The 18,848-nt window shown below is 40.4% G+C and overlaps 1 protein-coding gene across 3 annotated transcripts in view; it reads right to left on the bottom strand.

Moving 5' to 3' along the window:
- Nucleotides 1-395: 395 nt before the first annotated feature.
- Nucleotides 396-18,848, bottom strand: part of LOC102233868 (cell adhesion molecule 1-like) — a 277,256-nt gene continuing 258,803 nt past the window's right edge. For all 3 annotated transcript variants that reach the window (XM_023351441.1, XM_023351439.1, XM_023351440.1), the window contains 2 exons: nucleotides 1,779-1,907; nucleotides 396-1,619 (listed from right to left, as the gene is read on the bottom strand). In XM_023351441.1, the coding sequence (XP_023207209.1) occupies nucleotides 1,501-1,619; nucleotides 1,779-1,907 (248 nt within the window). In that variant the 3' untranslated portion in view covers nucleotides 396-1,500. The remainder of the gene's footprint in view (nucleotides 1,620-1,778; nucleotides 1,908-18,848) is intronic.

Consider the following 18,848-nt stretch of genomic DNA (forward strand, 5'->3'; position numbering starts at 1 on the left):
AGGACGTGACCGGCAGGTTGAATGTCGTGAAGAAAGGTTTGCAGTCAACAGCTATCTTTTAGCGGAAAACAAAAATTGTTCAGCTGTATCCCGCAAAGTTGGCAGTTCAAGTATTTCTCGAGATGGTTGTGAAACGCCCAAATGTTCCTCATGCTAACTCCAACAGGAAGCTACAAGTAGAAAAGCTTCAAAGGGATAGCGGTGAGGCGGAAACAATTGCACGGCGATTGAATTTACCACTCAGGGTGACCAACCCACTCATGTGGTGGAAAATAAAGGTTTTTATTTCCTTTTTTTGTGGTACATCCAGATAGATGTACGTTACATATTTGAACTTTAATTTACTAGAGATAGGCAGTGTACAACTCAAATCTGGCTGTAAAGAAATGCAAGTATTAGATCAAAACTCTGTATTGGCAAATACTTCATCTTAATTGACCCTGGGGACAAAAAAAGAACAAAAAAAGATAGAAACATCCCTTTATAGAAACAACATGGCATCGATTGCAGGTATGGATGGAATTAGGTACCACTGACATTGGGGAGTTTGTCGGATAAATCTGATGAAAATAGTAAGACGTTTCAGAAATGGTAGCTGCTCAAGACTTTTTAGGAATGTGGTTCAAAATAAAGTTCTGCGTTACTGACTGGATCTGGGAACTTTTGAGGGATTGGTTGCATCTCGCAACTTGATTTTAAACCCCATACATATACATGTGACTCGTACTTACTCCTTTAGCAAATACATTCAAAGAAAGGCATGAGTACTCAAAACGGTTACGTAAGTAATCTACAGTGAGTCTGAATTTGAAGGGGGGGGGTTGCGTGTAGGCGTGCGTGCGTGTGTGTGTGTGTGTGTGTGTGTGTGTGCGTGTGTGTGTGTGTGTGTGTGTGCAGGTAATCGTCAAAACCAATCAGACCTGCATCTAAATGTGAAGAAATTGGGAGGCACCACAGGACTTTGACCCAGCGGGGAGAAACATGTCGATACTGGGTTTCATTTAATAAGCAACTGGAGAGAAAGAAATAAAAAAAATTTAAAAAAGTGAACAAAAGTGTGAGTGAGCTGGCCTCTCTTATATCTGGTTACATGAGCTAAAAGCTAGTTGTAGCACACACTGACAAACACCAGACCCCTTTCTATCTCCTCTGAAAGCCAAACGCAACAAAGGATCAAGTAGAGCACATGGAGAAAGAATCCAATCCAACAAGCAATGTGAATAGAAACCAACGAACCGACAAAAGAAATAGAACAAGGCACAAAATTGTCTGTAAAATAATTATACTGTACAGAATAGGACCCGGCAGTCCAAGGAAGGGTCGGACAGGAGACTAAACGACGCCTCTTCTTCCCACGCGGCTACGCCATTCCTACTTCCCTCCTCCTCGTCCTCCTCTCCCCTTCTTCTTTTACCCTAACCCAAGCCGTCCTACTACCCAATCAACGCTGGACGCAGTGCTCCCACCGCGTCCCCAACCATCACTTCAGGCCCGTCTGGTTTAGATGTAGTACTCCTTCTTCTCGTCTGTGTTGTTGTGGCCCCCCTCTGCGTTGATGATTGCCGTGTCGGCGTCGGCCGCGTCGTCCGCTCCCTTGGCTTCATGCGTGAAGTAAGTTCCTGGAAAAATAATAAAAAAAAAGGGGGACAAATGAATTAGCGCCCGGCGCGCTCCGCCTCGCCACCTTTTCTCTTCAACTCTGCTGCACTCCATTTTCAAATAAAGCACTTAAACTCTCTCAACAATGCGTTCGCGAGCAAGCGCAGCGGCGCATTTACCTTTGTGTCTGGCAAAGTACCGGCCGAGCACAATGAGCGCGCAGAGGATCGCAAACATCACGACGGCGACCACTCCACCGATGACGGCGTGGTCGATTTTCTGCGGAGCGCCCTCGCTGGCCCTGGAGTCTTGGCAAAACAAAGGAAAAAAACAAAACAAAAACACAACAACTAAAAGTTAATATCGTGGTTACAAAAACGCTCAGCTTGAGAACTGTGGTAAAAGTGCAGCCCACACACGCGTGGTTTTCTGGCCATCAGAGTGCCATAGCCAACGTTGGAGTGAGCAAACCAGAAAGTTTTAAAGAGAATAGAAATATTCTGAACACACACAGCTGCTTTCACACCACTTGGCACCTCTGGTAGAGATGTGTGAAAAGCCTTGAAGTTACTGCAGGAGCATAACCTCGCATAAACTTTATATGGAGTGCATTTCTTTGGTTATGAAAATCTGTCCTGTAGAAAACCTTTGGGCTCAACAGGGGAGAAAACAACATAAACCCAAGACTGCGGGCGATCAAAAGAGATTGTGCAAACAATTGGTCAAAATTTGTGAAAAGTTCTGTCTTATTAGTAAAAACTACTTTCTTACAAAGCAACAGGAAGAAGAGTGTCACCAGTAAATGTGTTAAAAATGTATTTAATGGGGCTGATCTTCTAGCCGAATACTCAGGTTTAATGTTTGATTCAGTACGATATTTTTCTCGATGAATTTATTTTCCATCGGGTTTTTTTCCTCCACATTTCACAAATAAATGTGAAGGGTTCTTGTTAAGAGGAATCATGTGGGTTTCAATTCATAATCGATTTCTTAAAAAAATCATCTTTTCATTCCTCAGTAGGGCGTGCTGTGGTGGCGCAGCGGGTTAGCACGCCCCACGTTTGGAGGCCTTAGACCTGCGGATGTCGCGGGTTCGACTCCCGGTCCCGACGACCTTTGCCACATGTCCTCCTGGGATGAATAAAGTAAAAATTATTATTATTACTTCAGAAAATCTTTCATCCTTAAAGGAGAACTATATGAAAAAAGAAACAGGATTTTTAATTGTACAATTATTTCTATTGCTTAGGCAGATTCAAAAGTACAAACAGAACGAGATGTCGCGTCATACTGCTGAACTCCAGTTTCTTACATTTTAAAAAATTTTTTTTTACTTTTGCTTTTAGACATTCCCTCCGGCGTCTCCTCGAGCGAGCGGCGCTGAAAATATTAGGACAGTCATTCCACCGTGAAACGGCAGACACTGTCTGCAATTTCGGCGAGAATTCACACACTGTAAGATGCGCTGCGATTTAAGGGCCCATTTCTGGAAGTTATAGAGCTCAATCATGAGAAAGAGACACACGTCTGAAGATAAATTGGCGGCCGGCGTCCGCCCCTCCTCTACCCCAAAAACCGAGAAATACGCGACTGCCTCAGGTGTCAGCGAGTATCGCTGTCCGGCACTTAGCCAGAGTTATCCGTGCGCCGCTCGACATACAAGGCGAAACTCCGAAGCCCTTAAATTTCCAGCCTCAGAATAGTTCAGAGGCATTTATCAATAGTCTATATCTGTGCACATTGGGACTGATTGAGGAGTGATGGGCGAAGGGGGAATGGCCGCGCTGTTCTTTTTGCTGCATGAGAGAGCAGCTCAATTTTCCATCAGTCTCTCCAGTCATGCTCTGGACTTGAATGATTTTGATAAAAGACGAGTTGAGGGTGCAGAATTCCTCGACGCGACAAGAAGGCGTAATAAGTCGACTTGACGGGTCTGAGACGTGGCAGTCACATCTCAACTGAGAGGAAAAGAGAAAAGAAAAGAAAAAAGTTGAGAAATAAAAAAGAAAAGAAAAGAAAAACACCTCATTCGGTAGCTCGGCTTGTCAGAATCGGTTCCTACCAGGAGCGTAATTAATAGGAAAAGTTCCGTTTCGGCCGAGAGCTCCCGCTAAAATGGATTCATCTTCAACAGGGAGGGCACGGCTGTTGCGCGTCGAGGCCCGTACGAGACGCAGTTTGTTTACTGTATCAAGGATGTCAGGATAGCACAGTTCTCTTGTTGCCCCCCCCACACACACACACACACACACACGCACACGCACCCCCCCCACCCCCGGAGGAGACGAAACGGCCCGTGCTCCATGCTAATGAACATGCTCCCACTAAATGGCCTGTGCAACCGTCCTGTCTCATCTTCCCTCCCTTTTTCTTTCTTTTTTTTCTGCTTCTTTTCCTTCCCAGCCTCCTGCCCTCACCTTGCTCACCCCCTGTCTTTCCGCCTGACACATCCTGGAGGAAACACGAGGAGGTCTTGGCTGCCTCGGTGCATCGAGGGAGAGTTTGATTTAACAAGTAGGGGAGGGGAGAAAAAAAAAAATTTTCCTCCGGAGTCAGCAGCAAGACACTATCACAAAAATGTCAGAGAATAACTTAAAATCCCCTAACGGCAGCAGTATCAACGGCTACGGTTGGCTGCGTTTCATGTTGCCCGCATTAGGCACACTGCTGAACACTGGTTTCCTGTTCACCGGTCCTGTATTTACCACCGGGGTGAGCGGACAAAACATGACCCCAAAAATTCCGATGCGGGCGCGTGTCGTCAATGTCTCATTTTTGCCCGTTTTCACGACCTCCGACTTTGTTATAAAGGGAATTATAGAGCATGCCAAAAGCACGGGGCTTCAGTGTGCTGTAAGACGATTTCAAATGTAAAGGTCAGCAGCAATGAGGAGTGCTAACTCAGCCTATCTGCGCTCCTATGTGGACATATTCACTGTTGCATATAGGTTTATTATGTTGTTGGTCATATAGAAAATTTGGGAGTTTATGTCATGTCAAAGACTAAAGGTCAGGATAAACTATCATCTATAGAATTTGCTGGAAAGATCATAAAATAGGTGTATAAGTGCATCTTTATACGTACTTACTGTATATTATCAGACATAAATACATCAAAATCTGCATTTTGACTATATTTCAAAGCGCTTAAGTCATTTTCCGGCAAAAAATAATTTTTTGTGTTGCGCTGATTTTAGCAGGAAGTTACCACTATCAATGAATGATGACGTTTTACAGCACGTCTTCAAGTAAAAATAAAACATTTCTAATCAGAAGAAATGACGACTGAAAAAAAGAGTAACCACTGTCTCTACAAAGATCAACTGATGAATTTCCCCGCAGTGAGACAGTAAAGCACATTTCTATTCTCTGTGTAAAATTTAAAAAAGACATTTTGAGAGCCACGATATTGTAGTGCAGCTACACCATCACAACCGGTTACCTTTTTGTGGAGAAAAGTGAGACCTGCACAGCCAGAGCATGGCTCACTAATATGAAATCAGCAATTTGGTTGACACAAGAATTGGGAGAAAAATGCACACACTGGAGTAGCAATAGAAAGGCAGCTGAAGCTGCAACATTCAGGTGAAGACTGTCAGTTGCACTTTATGTTTCAAAGTGCAATTTCCGTCCAAGCAGTAACCTAAAACAACAGTAAATATCAGTCACATGTGTGAAGACCAGTCATATTGTTTTATTTAACTGATTTTCCTCTCACTGTGTGACATCATATCCAACCAAACCTTCTGCTTTATTAGACAGAGTAACAACAACTATTTCCATTCGCTAAATTCTAGAAAAAGAAATGTGTAAAACAAAGTTTTGATGTTTGGGTGCTTATATTTTTGCATGTCAAACAAACCCAACATTACGCTCTCTCTCTCTCTCTCTCTCTCTCTCTCTCTCTCTCTCTCTCTCTCTCTCTCTCTCTCTCTCTCTCTCTCTCTCTCTCTCTCTCTCTCTCTCTCTCTCTCTCTCTCTCTCTCTCTCTCTCTCTCTCTCTCTCTCTCTCTCTCTCTCTCTCTCTCCCTCTCTCTCTCTCTCTCTCTCTCTCTCAGTGGGAATTAGCCAAATATCCAGCAAACTATTGCAACTAGATTCAGAAAAAATACCCAAAATGTTCAAGTCAAATATTACAGTTTGAAGGTAATTCCATCAAATGCTAAGGCAATGCATTTAAACTTTTGATTTTAAAAAGAGTAAAACAATCTCTGCCCAATTATTCTCCCTTTGGCAAATACAAATAATTTAGCCAATTAGGAAATGTTAAGTTGGACTTCATGTCTGATGACGTGAAAAACAAATGGTTGTGTTTTTTCATTTATAAATCACTGATTTGAATTGTAAACGAGCATAAAACACAGCTATTGTTCACACTGGAGTTATTTGGTTCGCTTTAATTAGTAGCAGTGACGTGCGATGAGGTTCATAGCTGGTGAGGCACTGACTTAATCATAACCAGATATACAAATGTAGACCACCTGCATGCTATTGTTTACATAAGGAAATTTCATGCATGCGGACAAAGCTGGAGGGCAAAAAACTATTCTTTTACATGTCATGTATAGCCGCACTGCCGCCCTAGAATAATTCCGTTAACTCAATCAAACTTAGACATTTAGGTATTAATTTAGTGCTATACTACACAGCAAAGAGAAAAACCGTTGAAGTACAACTCAAAACCACTTCTTTCTCGCTCTCTGCTTTGGCCAGGCTACACACAGACTTGTTGCCATAGCAATTGACAACAACGCCACAAAAAAACCCACTCAAATATTTCCCACAAAAAAAGCAGAACATTCAGTCTGTTGCAGTAATATGGTTTTAGGGTTAATGTTTATTTTGCGATTATTAATAAGTGATTGTTGTGGTAAGAAGAGAAAACTATAAATATATCGCTACACTTGACTTTACTGTATGGCTAGCTCCATGGCTAGCTCGCTGTTACTGTCTCTTACTCTGCAGTCACAATGTCTGGGATCATGAGCGCCCCCTGCCATCAGGCAAGAAAACTGCCTCCCTCACCTCGAATCTGTTCTCTGCCGTTTCTGATCGCTGCTCAGCACACGAAACACGTTACACACATAGTTGGTGACAAGAAACACTTTACATTATATTATATAAGCTAAATTATGGAAAATCAGTTCACGCATTAAATGTTTTTTAACCATTCATGCTGTCATCCAGTGCAGTTAGTGAGAGGTTGATCAATCAAGGTGAGGCTCAGCTCACTGCTGCCTCACCAGCTGCGCTTCCGAGCATTTGAATGGGAAATTAAGAAACTTCAGCGATTTTGAAGAAAAACTACTCAAAATTGGTTAAGCGAAATAAAAAATACATACTTTACAGTACAAACCACAGGGTGAAAATAGCAATACAAATTATTTTATCATTATATTTTTCCATTATGACTGGTGAGGCTCTGCCTCCCTTGCCTCCCTTGAACGCACGTCACTGATTAGTAGTTATCTTGACTAAGACTGATCTGTTTCTCTAAAATGAGGCCGTTCAGACGGCTAGTAAGATACTGACTACTGATACCAACTTGGTAGAACCCGTCTTCAGTCATTGTGAACCGTGCATGAATTTTAGACGGACGTGTTCCAACTAAACAGAAGGCTTTTAACTGATAACATGTAAATCGGGGATTTTTTTTTTTATTAGAATTATTATTATTGGAGGATGTCTCATAAACAAAATAATCTTCGTAAGCCTTCACGGCTGAGCAATTCCAATTTACAACTGCGACGTACCAGCGACAGCCTTAAAAGCGTTGGTTTCTGTACGCGCCGCAGCAGCACGGCGGGCGTCTGGAAGATCGCCAAGCGAGACGGCACGTGAACATCAGCGCAACTTTTCCCTGGCATTTATTGGGAGCCAGTGTTGGAGTGGGAAAGAAAGAAAGAAAGAAAGAAAGAAGGAAAAACCAGTCTACCATTTGCTTAACAGTGTAGCTGATGTGTTCAGATATATTCAGTGGTATTGATTTGAACACAGAAACTTGTGGGTGAGTTTTATCTGCAGTCCTTGCTGCTTGCGCACTGTAAACAAATCCAGCGGTGACATCGCATCACCGGAGGAAACTCTCCACTGTGATTAACACGGGAGAGCAGAAAAGACGCAGTCCACAGCAGAAAGGGACTAGTGGCGACACTTTTAACACTTCAACAGCTCTCTGAGGACATAAGTCCCCCCCCAAAAAAGAAAAGTGAGTTGGATTGTTCTATAAATTAGTTTGAGATTGTTTCATAAACTTGTCAAAAAAAGTTGTAATTAATTTTTTATTACTAAAATTTGTGTTGAATTTTCTCATTTATTATGAAAGAACATATCATATGGTCTTTTTTTTTTTATCACATTAACATATTAACATGATCGTTTTACTTGTTTTTTTTTATGCTTGGCATTTTTTAATTACAACAAAATTTTGATGTATTCATTCAAAGTAACAGTCATTTCAATTCCTAAAATAACTGGGACAAACAACGTCATAATCACCATGTGAACCTCTGTTGAATATAAATTATTCTGTAAAATGAAGTAATTTTTTGAACCTTTGATCATCTGGCACAGGTAGCTAACTTAAAGAGAAAAAAAAAGATCCAAAGTGTAAATTAAGCTAATTCCTTTATGTAGAAGTAATGCAATTATTATTAAATGACGCATTTAAATAATTATTGATCAAAGTTAATCAAACAAGACATTTTTAATATTACCAACGTGCTTTACAAAGAATAAGAGGTGATGATGATAATCATAATATTCACACTTTAGGGAAAAAAACAAAGACACTAGCAAAACTGCTAGACATTTCTGGAGCTTTGTAAAACACAGAGTAATGCAGCACCATCACTGCCAGTCAGCTGGTTAATATGAAGCAGCAAGAAAATATTAATAAAAAAAATAACTAAAGAAGCACCTCTAATCACTTTCAGAATGATATTGTCATTTGAAAACAATTTATTTCCACATGTTTGCTAAGGAAGGCAGATTGCTGTCAATGATTCATTGCATTTGGTCGGGAACCATTAAGACGCTGTATCAAAACTAGGCTCAACCAGGAATGCCAAAAAGGGTTAATAAGTTTCAAATAATCTCATTTAGATCATCTTACAGATTATTTTTTACATGTCATGAAGCTGTGGTATTTTTCTTTGTGATTATCTAACGTCAAAACTTTAAGGTGAGGGTCTTGTGTCTAGAGCGTTGCTTTGACTCGTTCATGCCTGTTTGAGAACTCCTTGAGTCTCCCGTGGCAACCATTCAGGTGTGCTCCACTTAGCAACCCTCCCCCACTCAGCTCCTCCAGACTAGCGGCAGCAGCAATTAGCAAACACCTGCTGAGCTCATCGAGTGAGCTACAACGCACCTGAGATCCGCTGTTAACACGTGTGACTTCCACCAATGGGCAACATGGAGAAGCGTTGTTGTGACGACAGCAAGGGTAGGAGGCTCTTAAAGAGACAGAGACCACTTTCAAGGTAGGTCAGGTAGGGCTCTGCGCAAAGATGGATTTCTTTTAATCAATTTTTGATATTTATGGCATTTTCACAACAACTGAAGGTAACAGGTACTTCACTGTGACATAAAATGGGCCTAAAAATACATATTACCCCCTTCAAGAATCTCATAGTAGCACAAGTGATTCAATTTATTAAACAAGCAAACTCAAGTAAGTTGTTCTATTTTCAGTTGTGCTCTGATATTTAATAAAGAGCATTATTGAAAAGTAAATTTACTTAAGTAACTTGATTCACTAAGAGACATTAAAAGCCAATACTATTACTAATGTTTTCAAGTCGTTATAGTCTTTACATTTGCTAATTATGATTATTTTCTGCTTCCAGCTAAGAAAAACAGGACTGGAATATTACATCTGAAAAACAAAAAAGGAAACATTTTCAGTAAAAAATGCAGACTAAATGAAACATATGCTTGACACCTGCTTAAAAGTTCCCATTTTCAAGTTGCATCACCAGAAGGCATATTTTAATTTATTGAGTTTAGTTGAGGTTTGCTCTTTTACTTCGATCAGGGATCTTGACACTAACAGTCCAAATTAGCGGTTTAGCTGCTTGTTGGAAAAGCATTTTGGAATCACATTAATCTGACAAATAAATGTTCGAAGTTGGCCTTATACATATTTTCTACTGATCAACATGTTGCCTTCTACATAAATGTATACTTAGCAACACATTTCACTAAGCATCATCTATGTTAAACCTAAAAAGAAAGGGTTTTGAGAGACACATCATTAGATATCTCGGTGTAAACATGTCTTCGCCTTTCATTTTTCACACACGCTGTCGAGTTTCAACAGTGTCGTTCCTTCATTGTCTTCTCAGGGCCAGTGTTTAAAACAGTTATTTAGCTCACAGCCAGCAGATATATTATCGCAGTCACAATCAAATCAAGCCTTAACCAAATTAGTACCCTTTGCATAGTCCTTTATTATGATTACTGTCATTTATCCTTCTTCCTATGTGGATCGGTTTGTCACTTGGCGCTCTAACAAATCCAGGATTAAGTTTCCCTGCAGCTCGCCGAACTGTTTTTGCATTTATAACAACAGAAGGTGCTCGGAGTGGGAAGAAAATCTCCAAATGAGAGACGGTATCATTATGGCAGCCTTTTGTGGCCTCGCACTTGAATCAAGCAGAATTTGATTATGTCTATAATGTGTCTGGCTGCTGTCCACATCCCCGGTGCAGCTCTTTCTCTTTCTCCTTCCCTCTCTCTCTTTTTTTTGTCTCCCCTCCCGCTCTCCCTCTCCCTCGCTGTGCTAGCGGCTCGATCAGAGAGCGCTGACATGCCCACACCGGCGTCCTGACAGGATGCGCGCAACCGTGGGGATTTATGGGAGAATAAAGAGGATTTGCAACTGATGCCCGTGTCTGCGCGGCTGGGGGATCTGCTCCGCTCAAGTCCCACTGTCACATGCTTTACAGTCGCACCTTTTCCATCTCCGCGCCGGAATGACTAATTGCCGCTCTGGTCAGTAACAGAGCATCCTATTAGAGGGCCTGCTGTCAGGGAGGAGATCAGACCGCCGCGGCTCTCCCCAGGTTTATTACAGGGGCGTATCATTTCAGCTTTCCTCTCTTTTATCCTTTTGTTTTCAGCTAATGCTACACGCCCAACCTTCTCATGGGAAAGCCGCACGGCTTCGCAAACGTAGAGCGTTCACGACCCTTGAACTTTTCCATCGTGTCCTCACGCTACATCCAACCCGCAGAGTTCTTTTATTCAAATGTTATGTGCCGGACCAACGTGAGCGAGCGCGTAAAATGCGAAAAGGAAGCGCTCAAGGTAAACGAAGGCGCTCGCGAACATTACTATTTCAAAACTAAACCACTGAACAAGTGACATCTTAGCTGCACAAGGACGGCTATTCAGCGAAGCCTCAAAGCAGTCTGAAAATGCCTCTCCCCCCCCCCATTACACAAATATATAATTTAAAGTTATCTAATCTCATCACGATCTTCCTTTTAGAACGTGCCTTTAATTGAGCCATTCATCCCAACCTTTATCTAAGAAAGACTTATTCCTATCAGGAACAACAGCATGGCCCCCCAAGGACGCTTCCACACTACCACAGGTGAAATTCAGTGCAAAGGCTTGATCACTAAATACATTCAAAAAGTTAATTATGACAGCCCAATGTGATGATATGACATATAAGCATAATGACATTCGATGGAAGTGACGAGGTCTCTGAAAATGCAGATGTGAACTTGAACTACTCCATGAGATGCCAGTGTGTCTTTTGAGATTTTACAAAATAAAAAAAGCAAGAACTTTTTTTTTTTAATAACCAAGAAAATACCAAGGCAAGGAACTAGCTTAATAATAATAATAAGAAGAAATATAGGTTCTTTTCTTGAAGTTGGACATGGTACGGGTGCTTTAAAACTATTCTTTACAAAAAGGAAAAAAAAATGAGGTCACAGTGTTAGTGTTTTGGCACATAAATTTCTATGTTCAACCCTGTGGTAAAATGTGGGAAAAAAGAGAGATCTGGATAAGCATTTTTATCTCTGTAAAAAAAACACACACACTCACACTGGTGGAGTAAAATGCTTGTTTTAACTTAAGGGAGATTTCACTGCGAATTGCCTGGAGACCAATTAGAATAGACCTTAAAATATGTTCTTCCATTAAAAGCTGAATAAATAATGGGAAAACATTGTCTAAGAACCTAGGCATGACTGAAAAATCAGGACAGGGAGAAAAATGAGGACAATAAAACTAATTACAATTTCTGAAACAGTGATGATGATGGTGAAAAACACATAAAAGTACAACAAAAAGTCAAGTTTATCTGGTGCTTTTGAACACTAAATAATCTCATAACACAACTAAGCACTTATTTGTGCAGGTAATACACTATATTACTTAGCATGTGCCACACTGGAAAAGTTATGATAGCGATTAAACAGCCAAGCATCCAACCAATAAACTCCAGTGGAAACCTCAGGACTGAGAAAGAAAAAAACAAAAAGAGTTAACCACAGCCTTAAAACAGCCTGTGCATTCCTGAAATACCATCACAAGACGGTTTTGGTCTGAGCATAAGCACATTTTGCTGAGAGGAGTCATGAGAATGACCCTGAAATCTTTTATGTTTCTCTGCAACCCTTGTGAAAGTTACGAGGATCCGCAAAATCCCTCACGGCTTAGCCAAAACAGCAACGAAATTTATACAGCCGCTCACAGATTAGGACCGCAGGGCGAGCCGAGGAGGCCCGAGTAAAATTCATGTCTACTTTGTTAGCTGCAAAGCTCTTACAGGCAGTTAATAAAAGCAGTGGGTAATGTGTAAATTCAGAGGTTCGCAACGTGAAATAGTTCACTTGAGACTCTTGAAGTGCACTATTTGAAATTTTTTTTAAGAGAAAAAAAAGTTACTTGGTTATTATGTTGCACAATGGAAAGGAAATAGAGCAAAGAAAAAAAATCAGTCACCATAAATGCTCTTCATTTAAAAAAAAGTGTTCAGTGTAAAATTTGAAAAATCTGTAACTTTTGGGTGGAACCGCAAAAGTTCAGTTTTCAAATGACGCTTTTGCGGATTAAAGGAAAAGAGGTGACCCACACTAACGCGCTTGTTTAGTCAAGGCGTGAATTAACTAACCTGATTTCATTTTCATCACCCAGGCTGGGTATTTGCCAGAAATCGGTTAAGTAGAACCTGAGAACATAAAGCAGCGCATCCAGCCCGGATATTAAAAAAAAACAGATGGAAAAACAAACTCTTCACATCTAATGGTCTACAAAGGGTCACAAAACCATTTGTAAAGCTGTGGGACTCCAACGCGCCACAGAGACAGTCATTATCCTTAAATGCCCAAAACATTCAACAATGGCAAGCCTTCCCAGAAGTGGCCAGCCTACCAAAATTACCCCAAAGTGTGTCGACGAGTCAGTCAAAAGAGTCCAAAACAGACCCAAGCAACATCTAAAGCCCAGAATGTTAACCTGCCTCTGTTCAGGTTAATATTCAAGATCCAACAACAGAAGAGAGAGATTGGGCAAAAAATGGCATGGGGAAAACCACTGCCAAAGGAAATATCACAATCATTTTTGGAAAATTATCTCACGTACTACAATGGAGCTTTTAATAAGAGGTGAATGTTCTTTTACATCCTTCATGATCCAAACACCATTTCAGAAAATAGACCTACTCACAGTCAAACATGTTGCTGGTAGTGTAGTAGCCTGGAGGTGCTTTGGTGCTGTCGGACCTGGAAAACGTCCTCTCATTAATAGAAGCATGAATTGGTTCTGGGAACTAAAAATCAATTAAAAATGCTCAAAAATCAACTTTAGTCTGCTTTTTTTTTTTTTGTAAAATTATTTTGGTATTTTTTTAAATTTATGAACAAGCCAGGCAGGCTAAGCTAACCTAACGGTGCATTCACACCAAACGCATCAGACGAGTCAAACTCTCTCCAGCGGTTGTCTTTCGTTGCGGGTCGGATGTGTTGTGACGCATCAAACCCTCCAAAGGCTTCAAATTGTGCCGTGCTAGTTGCTCGGAACGTGTTGCGACGGACCCTCGACGCGCCTTCACATAGACTTCGAATGTAAACCAGACGCATGAAACGCATTTGGTGTGAACGCACCGTAGCATGCACAAACTTATTTTTGTTGAAGTAAAAACTGATGGAATTTGATACAGAATGGAAAATTACTGAATTGTCTTAAAAAAAAACACGTCCTATTTGTTTGCACTCTCCTTTCCTCTTGTCAGTCACATAATTTAAAAGAAATCTCTCGGGCATTCGAATAAGAAAATCTAATCATGACCCTAAAAATCTGAATTAAACTGAATCACTAGGTGCTAAAAGATTTACATCTCTGCCATAAATTCAGTTCTCTAACATAATGCTTGGAAGGAGAAAGTCCAGCCATCAGATTTGAAATACTCCACTGTGAACGTCATAAAGACATACAAAAGTAACAATACAGGAAAAGAAATATTGGTTATAAAGTGTCCTATTTGAGGTCTGGACTTTAATCGTACGGAGATGTTAGCAATTGGTGGCACTACTTGTTATTTGGATTAAGCAACAATTGATTTGATTTCCACAGAGGGCCACGTTTGTTTGGAGAGGTTTCTTTTTTTCTCCCTTAACAAATGAAGTCTTCTCTTGAAAGCTACATTTTTACTTTCACTCAGGCTGATTTTAAAAAGGGTTTGTTTAGCTGAAACAATAAAGTGCATCCAAGAAGCATGAAAACAAAATGAAGTCTATCAGGGGGAAATGCATTTTACAAGCCCACTTTGGTTTTTGCTTAGCCATTTTAAGCAAGAAATTAAAACAAAACAAAGCAGTAGGAGAATACGACATAAAAGCAAGTTTATCTAAAGGGGCGACAGACACTTTCTGTCAGTCGGATTAATCCGCCGAGGTCCAACAGCAGCACGATCTGCAGAAACAGGTGTTCTCAATCAAGTCAACAACACAAGTCTTTGTTTTGTGTCTTCCCTCTTTCATGTCTACCCTCCTCTGGCTCTCCTCAACGCCTCGGGTTTACTGGAGGCTTACCTAGGATATGATGTCCCTGCTTTGGATCATCTGTGAGCATCTGAAGGGCTCAAGCACTATCACAACAGACTCTCTGCTCTCCTTCAGAGCTAGAGATCCCCGGTTATATTCCCCTCTCCCCGGACGAGACGCAACCGCAAGAAAAGGAAATCGGGGCCTGCTAATACTTGTTCCGATGTCGGCCCCCCATCTTGGATCTGTTGCGTAGAGACGCTAAAAATCATTTAAGCTACTCGGATCGGCGGCTACACCTTAAACACACCCGCGTCGTCTCTGACTGGAGACAAAGTCGGAAGCGAGAAGCTTTTCAGACTTCGTTAAATATTCAGCGGCGACACATGTCGAGACACGAGGCCTGAAAACTTTCAAACACATGAAAGAAATGTTCTTTTAAAAAACAGTGACTTATCTCTCCCCAGTGGTCTACCCGCCCACACACACTCTCTGCATCTAGGAAGACTCCGAGCGACCTGATGATATAATTTCCAGCGAAACTTTCTGAACACGAAACAACAAACGCAGAAGACAAACCGCTGTGAGTTTCCGTGCTTTGTTATGACATTTGCTCTTTCATTGCACAAGACAATATTAGGATTTGGCACTGACACTTCTGAAGTCACAACTAAAGGAGAAGATTGCAGGCAAGATATAAATATAGCAACTTGAATCGTATTTCAGAAAAACAAACAGATTTCCATATAAGAACTATGAAGAAAAAAACCAAACTCTAAAAAGCCAGTTATATGTTTTTTACTCTATAGAGGGAAAGTGGCATCCTTTTTTTTATTTCTTCATGTGTAGACCAACAATGGGAGGTGAGGTTGTGTTTGTTCAGCCAAAGCTAAGAAAAACCACAATAACAAATAAGCAAGATAAAAACAAGAGACATTTTTTAAAATTAAATATTTGGAACACACATATCAAATCTCATGCATGCAATTAAAAATCTGGCTTATTTATATTGTTTACTTATGCTATCATGTGACAGTTATCTTTTTTAAATCCTTATTATTTTCAGATGACATTTCAAAGCTCATAAAGGTCATGATTTCCTCCAATTGGTCAAACGATTATTATCTGAATTACTCAGCAGGTCAATCGGGCATTCAGCATCCTGAGGTGAGCAAATTTTCATTAGTGGAGACTAGGCCTGTCACGATAGCAAATTCTGCTCAACGATTAATTGTCTCAGAAAGTATTGCGATAAACGATAATATTGTTTGAAGACCTTTTTACACTGATTTAATGGAAATGACGTAATAATGCATGCGATTTCCTGCCAAAGATAGATACACTTTATTTTCAAAAGAACACTAAACACTGGAGCTGATAAACAAAATAAACAAAACAACGAAAATCAAAATAAAATGGATTCTCAGTCTCCATTAACAAAAAACTCACTTGGAAAAAAAACTAACCATCATAAAGCCAAAGTGGAAATAAATACTGCATTTAACCAAAAGAGTGCAGATTATGAAGCCTGTATATTATGTTGCCCTTCAGTAATAATTAGATTTAAATAGAGAAGATGGGCACATCCGACTACCTTGATAAACCCGGTAACTTTTCAGCTGTTCTTCGTTATGTGACGTAAATACTGTAGGTTCTATTGATTTTCATTCAGTCAGGACTTTACGCTGACACTAGCCACATGCATTGCAGGTAGATTGTAGTAAAGCATTGATTAATGCCTGGTTTTAAAATTAGTTAACTGAACTTGTAGCCATTATTTTGTGCCCATTGTTGGACACCACACGGCAGGACCGAACCCGATCAAACAGTTATACCTAGGATTTCTGTCAGGTAATGTGTGGTCTGTCAGGTTTTGAAAATGGGCCGACAATCGGCCGACAGCTCTAAGATCGTATAGTGTGCGCTGGGCTTTAAACTAAGTAAAATGAGGAAGGGAGGGTCAGTGGAGAGCACCGGAGTTGAGCCTTTTTTTCATTTGGTGTCATTAACAGAAAGCGAAAAAGGCCGGAAGAGACGATAATGCCGATAATTAAAATGACGTCGATAGTTTTAATTTATCGTACGGTTAATTGATTTACCGTTTATCGCGACAGGCCTAGTGGAAACAGAGCATCTGCATGGCGTCGCATTCGATTAAGTAACGTTGCTATTGAGTTACTGCTGCGTCAACTGTGTAGAAGATGCGCTTGTGTGCCGTTTGTAAGGTGGTCGTCATGACTCAGCACAAAAATACATTCATTTTTGTATACAATCAGGTCTACTTGTTCACGTCTGCTTTGCATTTGTAAAATCAGAGCCAAGCATGGAGAAGCAGCATTCAGTTTCTATGCTCGTCTAATTTGAAACAAACTTCCAGAAAACTGCAAAACAGCTGAAACACTGAGTTCCTTTCAATCGAGGCTGAAAGCCCATCTGCCTTTGATTAATAATAACTGGAGCATCGTTTGGTATATTTGATGATAATTATTCTTGATGATGGCCTTTGACAAAATGTAATGTTGGTTGCTTGTTTCATAACTGAACCAGTGTTATGGTTTCATCATGTAAAACACTTTGAACTGCCCTGTTGCTGAAATGTGTTGTACAAATAAACTTGACATGACTGTTGTCTTTGCCTGGTTTGGTAGTTTAAGGTAGTTTGTAATAGGTTACCAGTTGTAGTAGAGCTAACCCACCTCTGTAACTACATTATTGCTATAACGTTCTGCTGTTGCTATATTTGATATTCCATTCATACATGTTTTACTGATGTAGGGTTTACGCGCTTTACCTTACTGACATGTTATTAGCTCGTGCTTATTTTTCTTTTTTGATTGGTTGCCAAATTTATCACTCTGCTTTGCTCCTCAAGCCGGCGAAGCAAGCAAGAGATGGAAACGTTTCTGACATGAAAAAGACTTAAAAGTGTCCAGTAGCCTGCTTACTAGTAAAGATTTCCAAACACTCACCACATGTAACTCAAAGTTTTTTTTATCAAGTCTTCTGAGACAGAGACACAGCAACAAAGATAAAAATTGGCAACTCTTTTTTTTGAAAACATAACATTGCCTTAAATATTTTTAGGGCAACACTAAATTTGGACCAGAGGACGTACAGACACTGGCTTTTAAATTAGGATCTCTGGGTAGCTGTAGCTGTGTCTCTCTAGGAAGAACAATTCCTCAGTGTCGGCGTGTTTATTCCAACAAAGCTATATTTACTCATTGGCAGGACAGAAATGCTATACTGTGGCGTTATGCTAATTAAGGTAGTGCAGAGCAATCTACCACAAGCTAGCTCAGAACTGCCCTGTGACAAGAGAGTATTTAGGAGAGCAGCGAACTGCAAGGAAGCTCAATTACAGCCTCCCAGCATGTTTCACATAAATCACACTAAATCCGCTTTGGGGCCCGTCTTCTCGGAATGTTTTAGCACAAAACAGAGACGGCAGCATCACGGTGACTCAAAAGGAGAGGGGCTTATGGAAAACTGCAGCGTAATGTAACAGATGTGCAAAGCAGCGTCCCGTTTGACTCCGCCACTCCCACACAGAGAGAGTCGGTAAAGCTGACTGAGGCTTTAACCGTGAGAGGACGATCGCTGATCTGCGGCGCTTCGGATTTGCCGTTTGTCACAGAGGAGAGGCAGGTCTGAAGGAGAAACCAGAGGGAAAAAAGTTGCTTCATTTTCAAGAGAGATTTACCTGGCGCTATTTTTATCCGACGCACAAAAATAGAGCTAAAATGTCAGCTCTGTTGGGGTTTCTTTTTGATCAACTGAAAGTGTAAATGAATGTTATCTAGAGAGTCGCCTCATTAGAATATGTTTGCTTTTGATCTAGTCTCACTCCTGAGTTTTATTTTTTTTTTAAACTTATTATTGGTCGCCTTGGATTTTTATTTATTTATTTTTTTAAACTAAATGAATTGCACATTGCCCACGACAAAAGAAAAATTGCCATATCTTTAAAGCGGCTATTGATAAACCGATCTATTCTTTAAAGATATTTTTTTTGTATTAAAATGTCACATTCTGGCATATCCAAATGTCAACTCCCAAGGTTGCCTCACCATCTGCCTAGCCTTAACAGTGCTTTTGAAATAATAGCCTTAAAAAAAAAATAAATAAATGAAAATGATGGTTTGTACTGAAACCCTTTTTTTTTTTTTTTTGCAGAGGTAAATCTAAGCGTTAAAAAAATGACCCAACGGGTTGCTACGCCGTTAGTTAGCGCGGCAAAATAAG

This window comes from Xiphophorus maculatus, chromosome 18 (genome assembly GCF_002775205.1).
Source record: "Xiphophorus maculatus strain JP 163 A chromosome 18, X_maculatus-5.0-male, whole genome shotgun sequence".
NCBI lineage: Eukaryota > Metazoa > Chordata > Actinopteri > Cyprinodontiformes > Poeciliidae > Xiphophorus > Xiphophorus maculatus.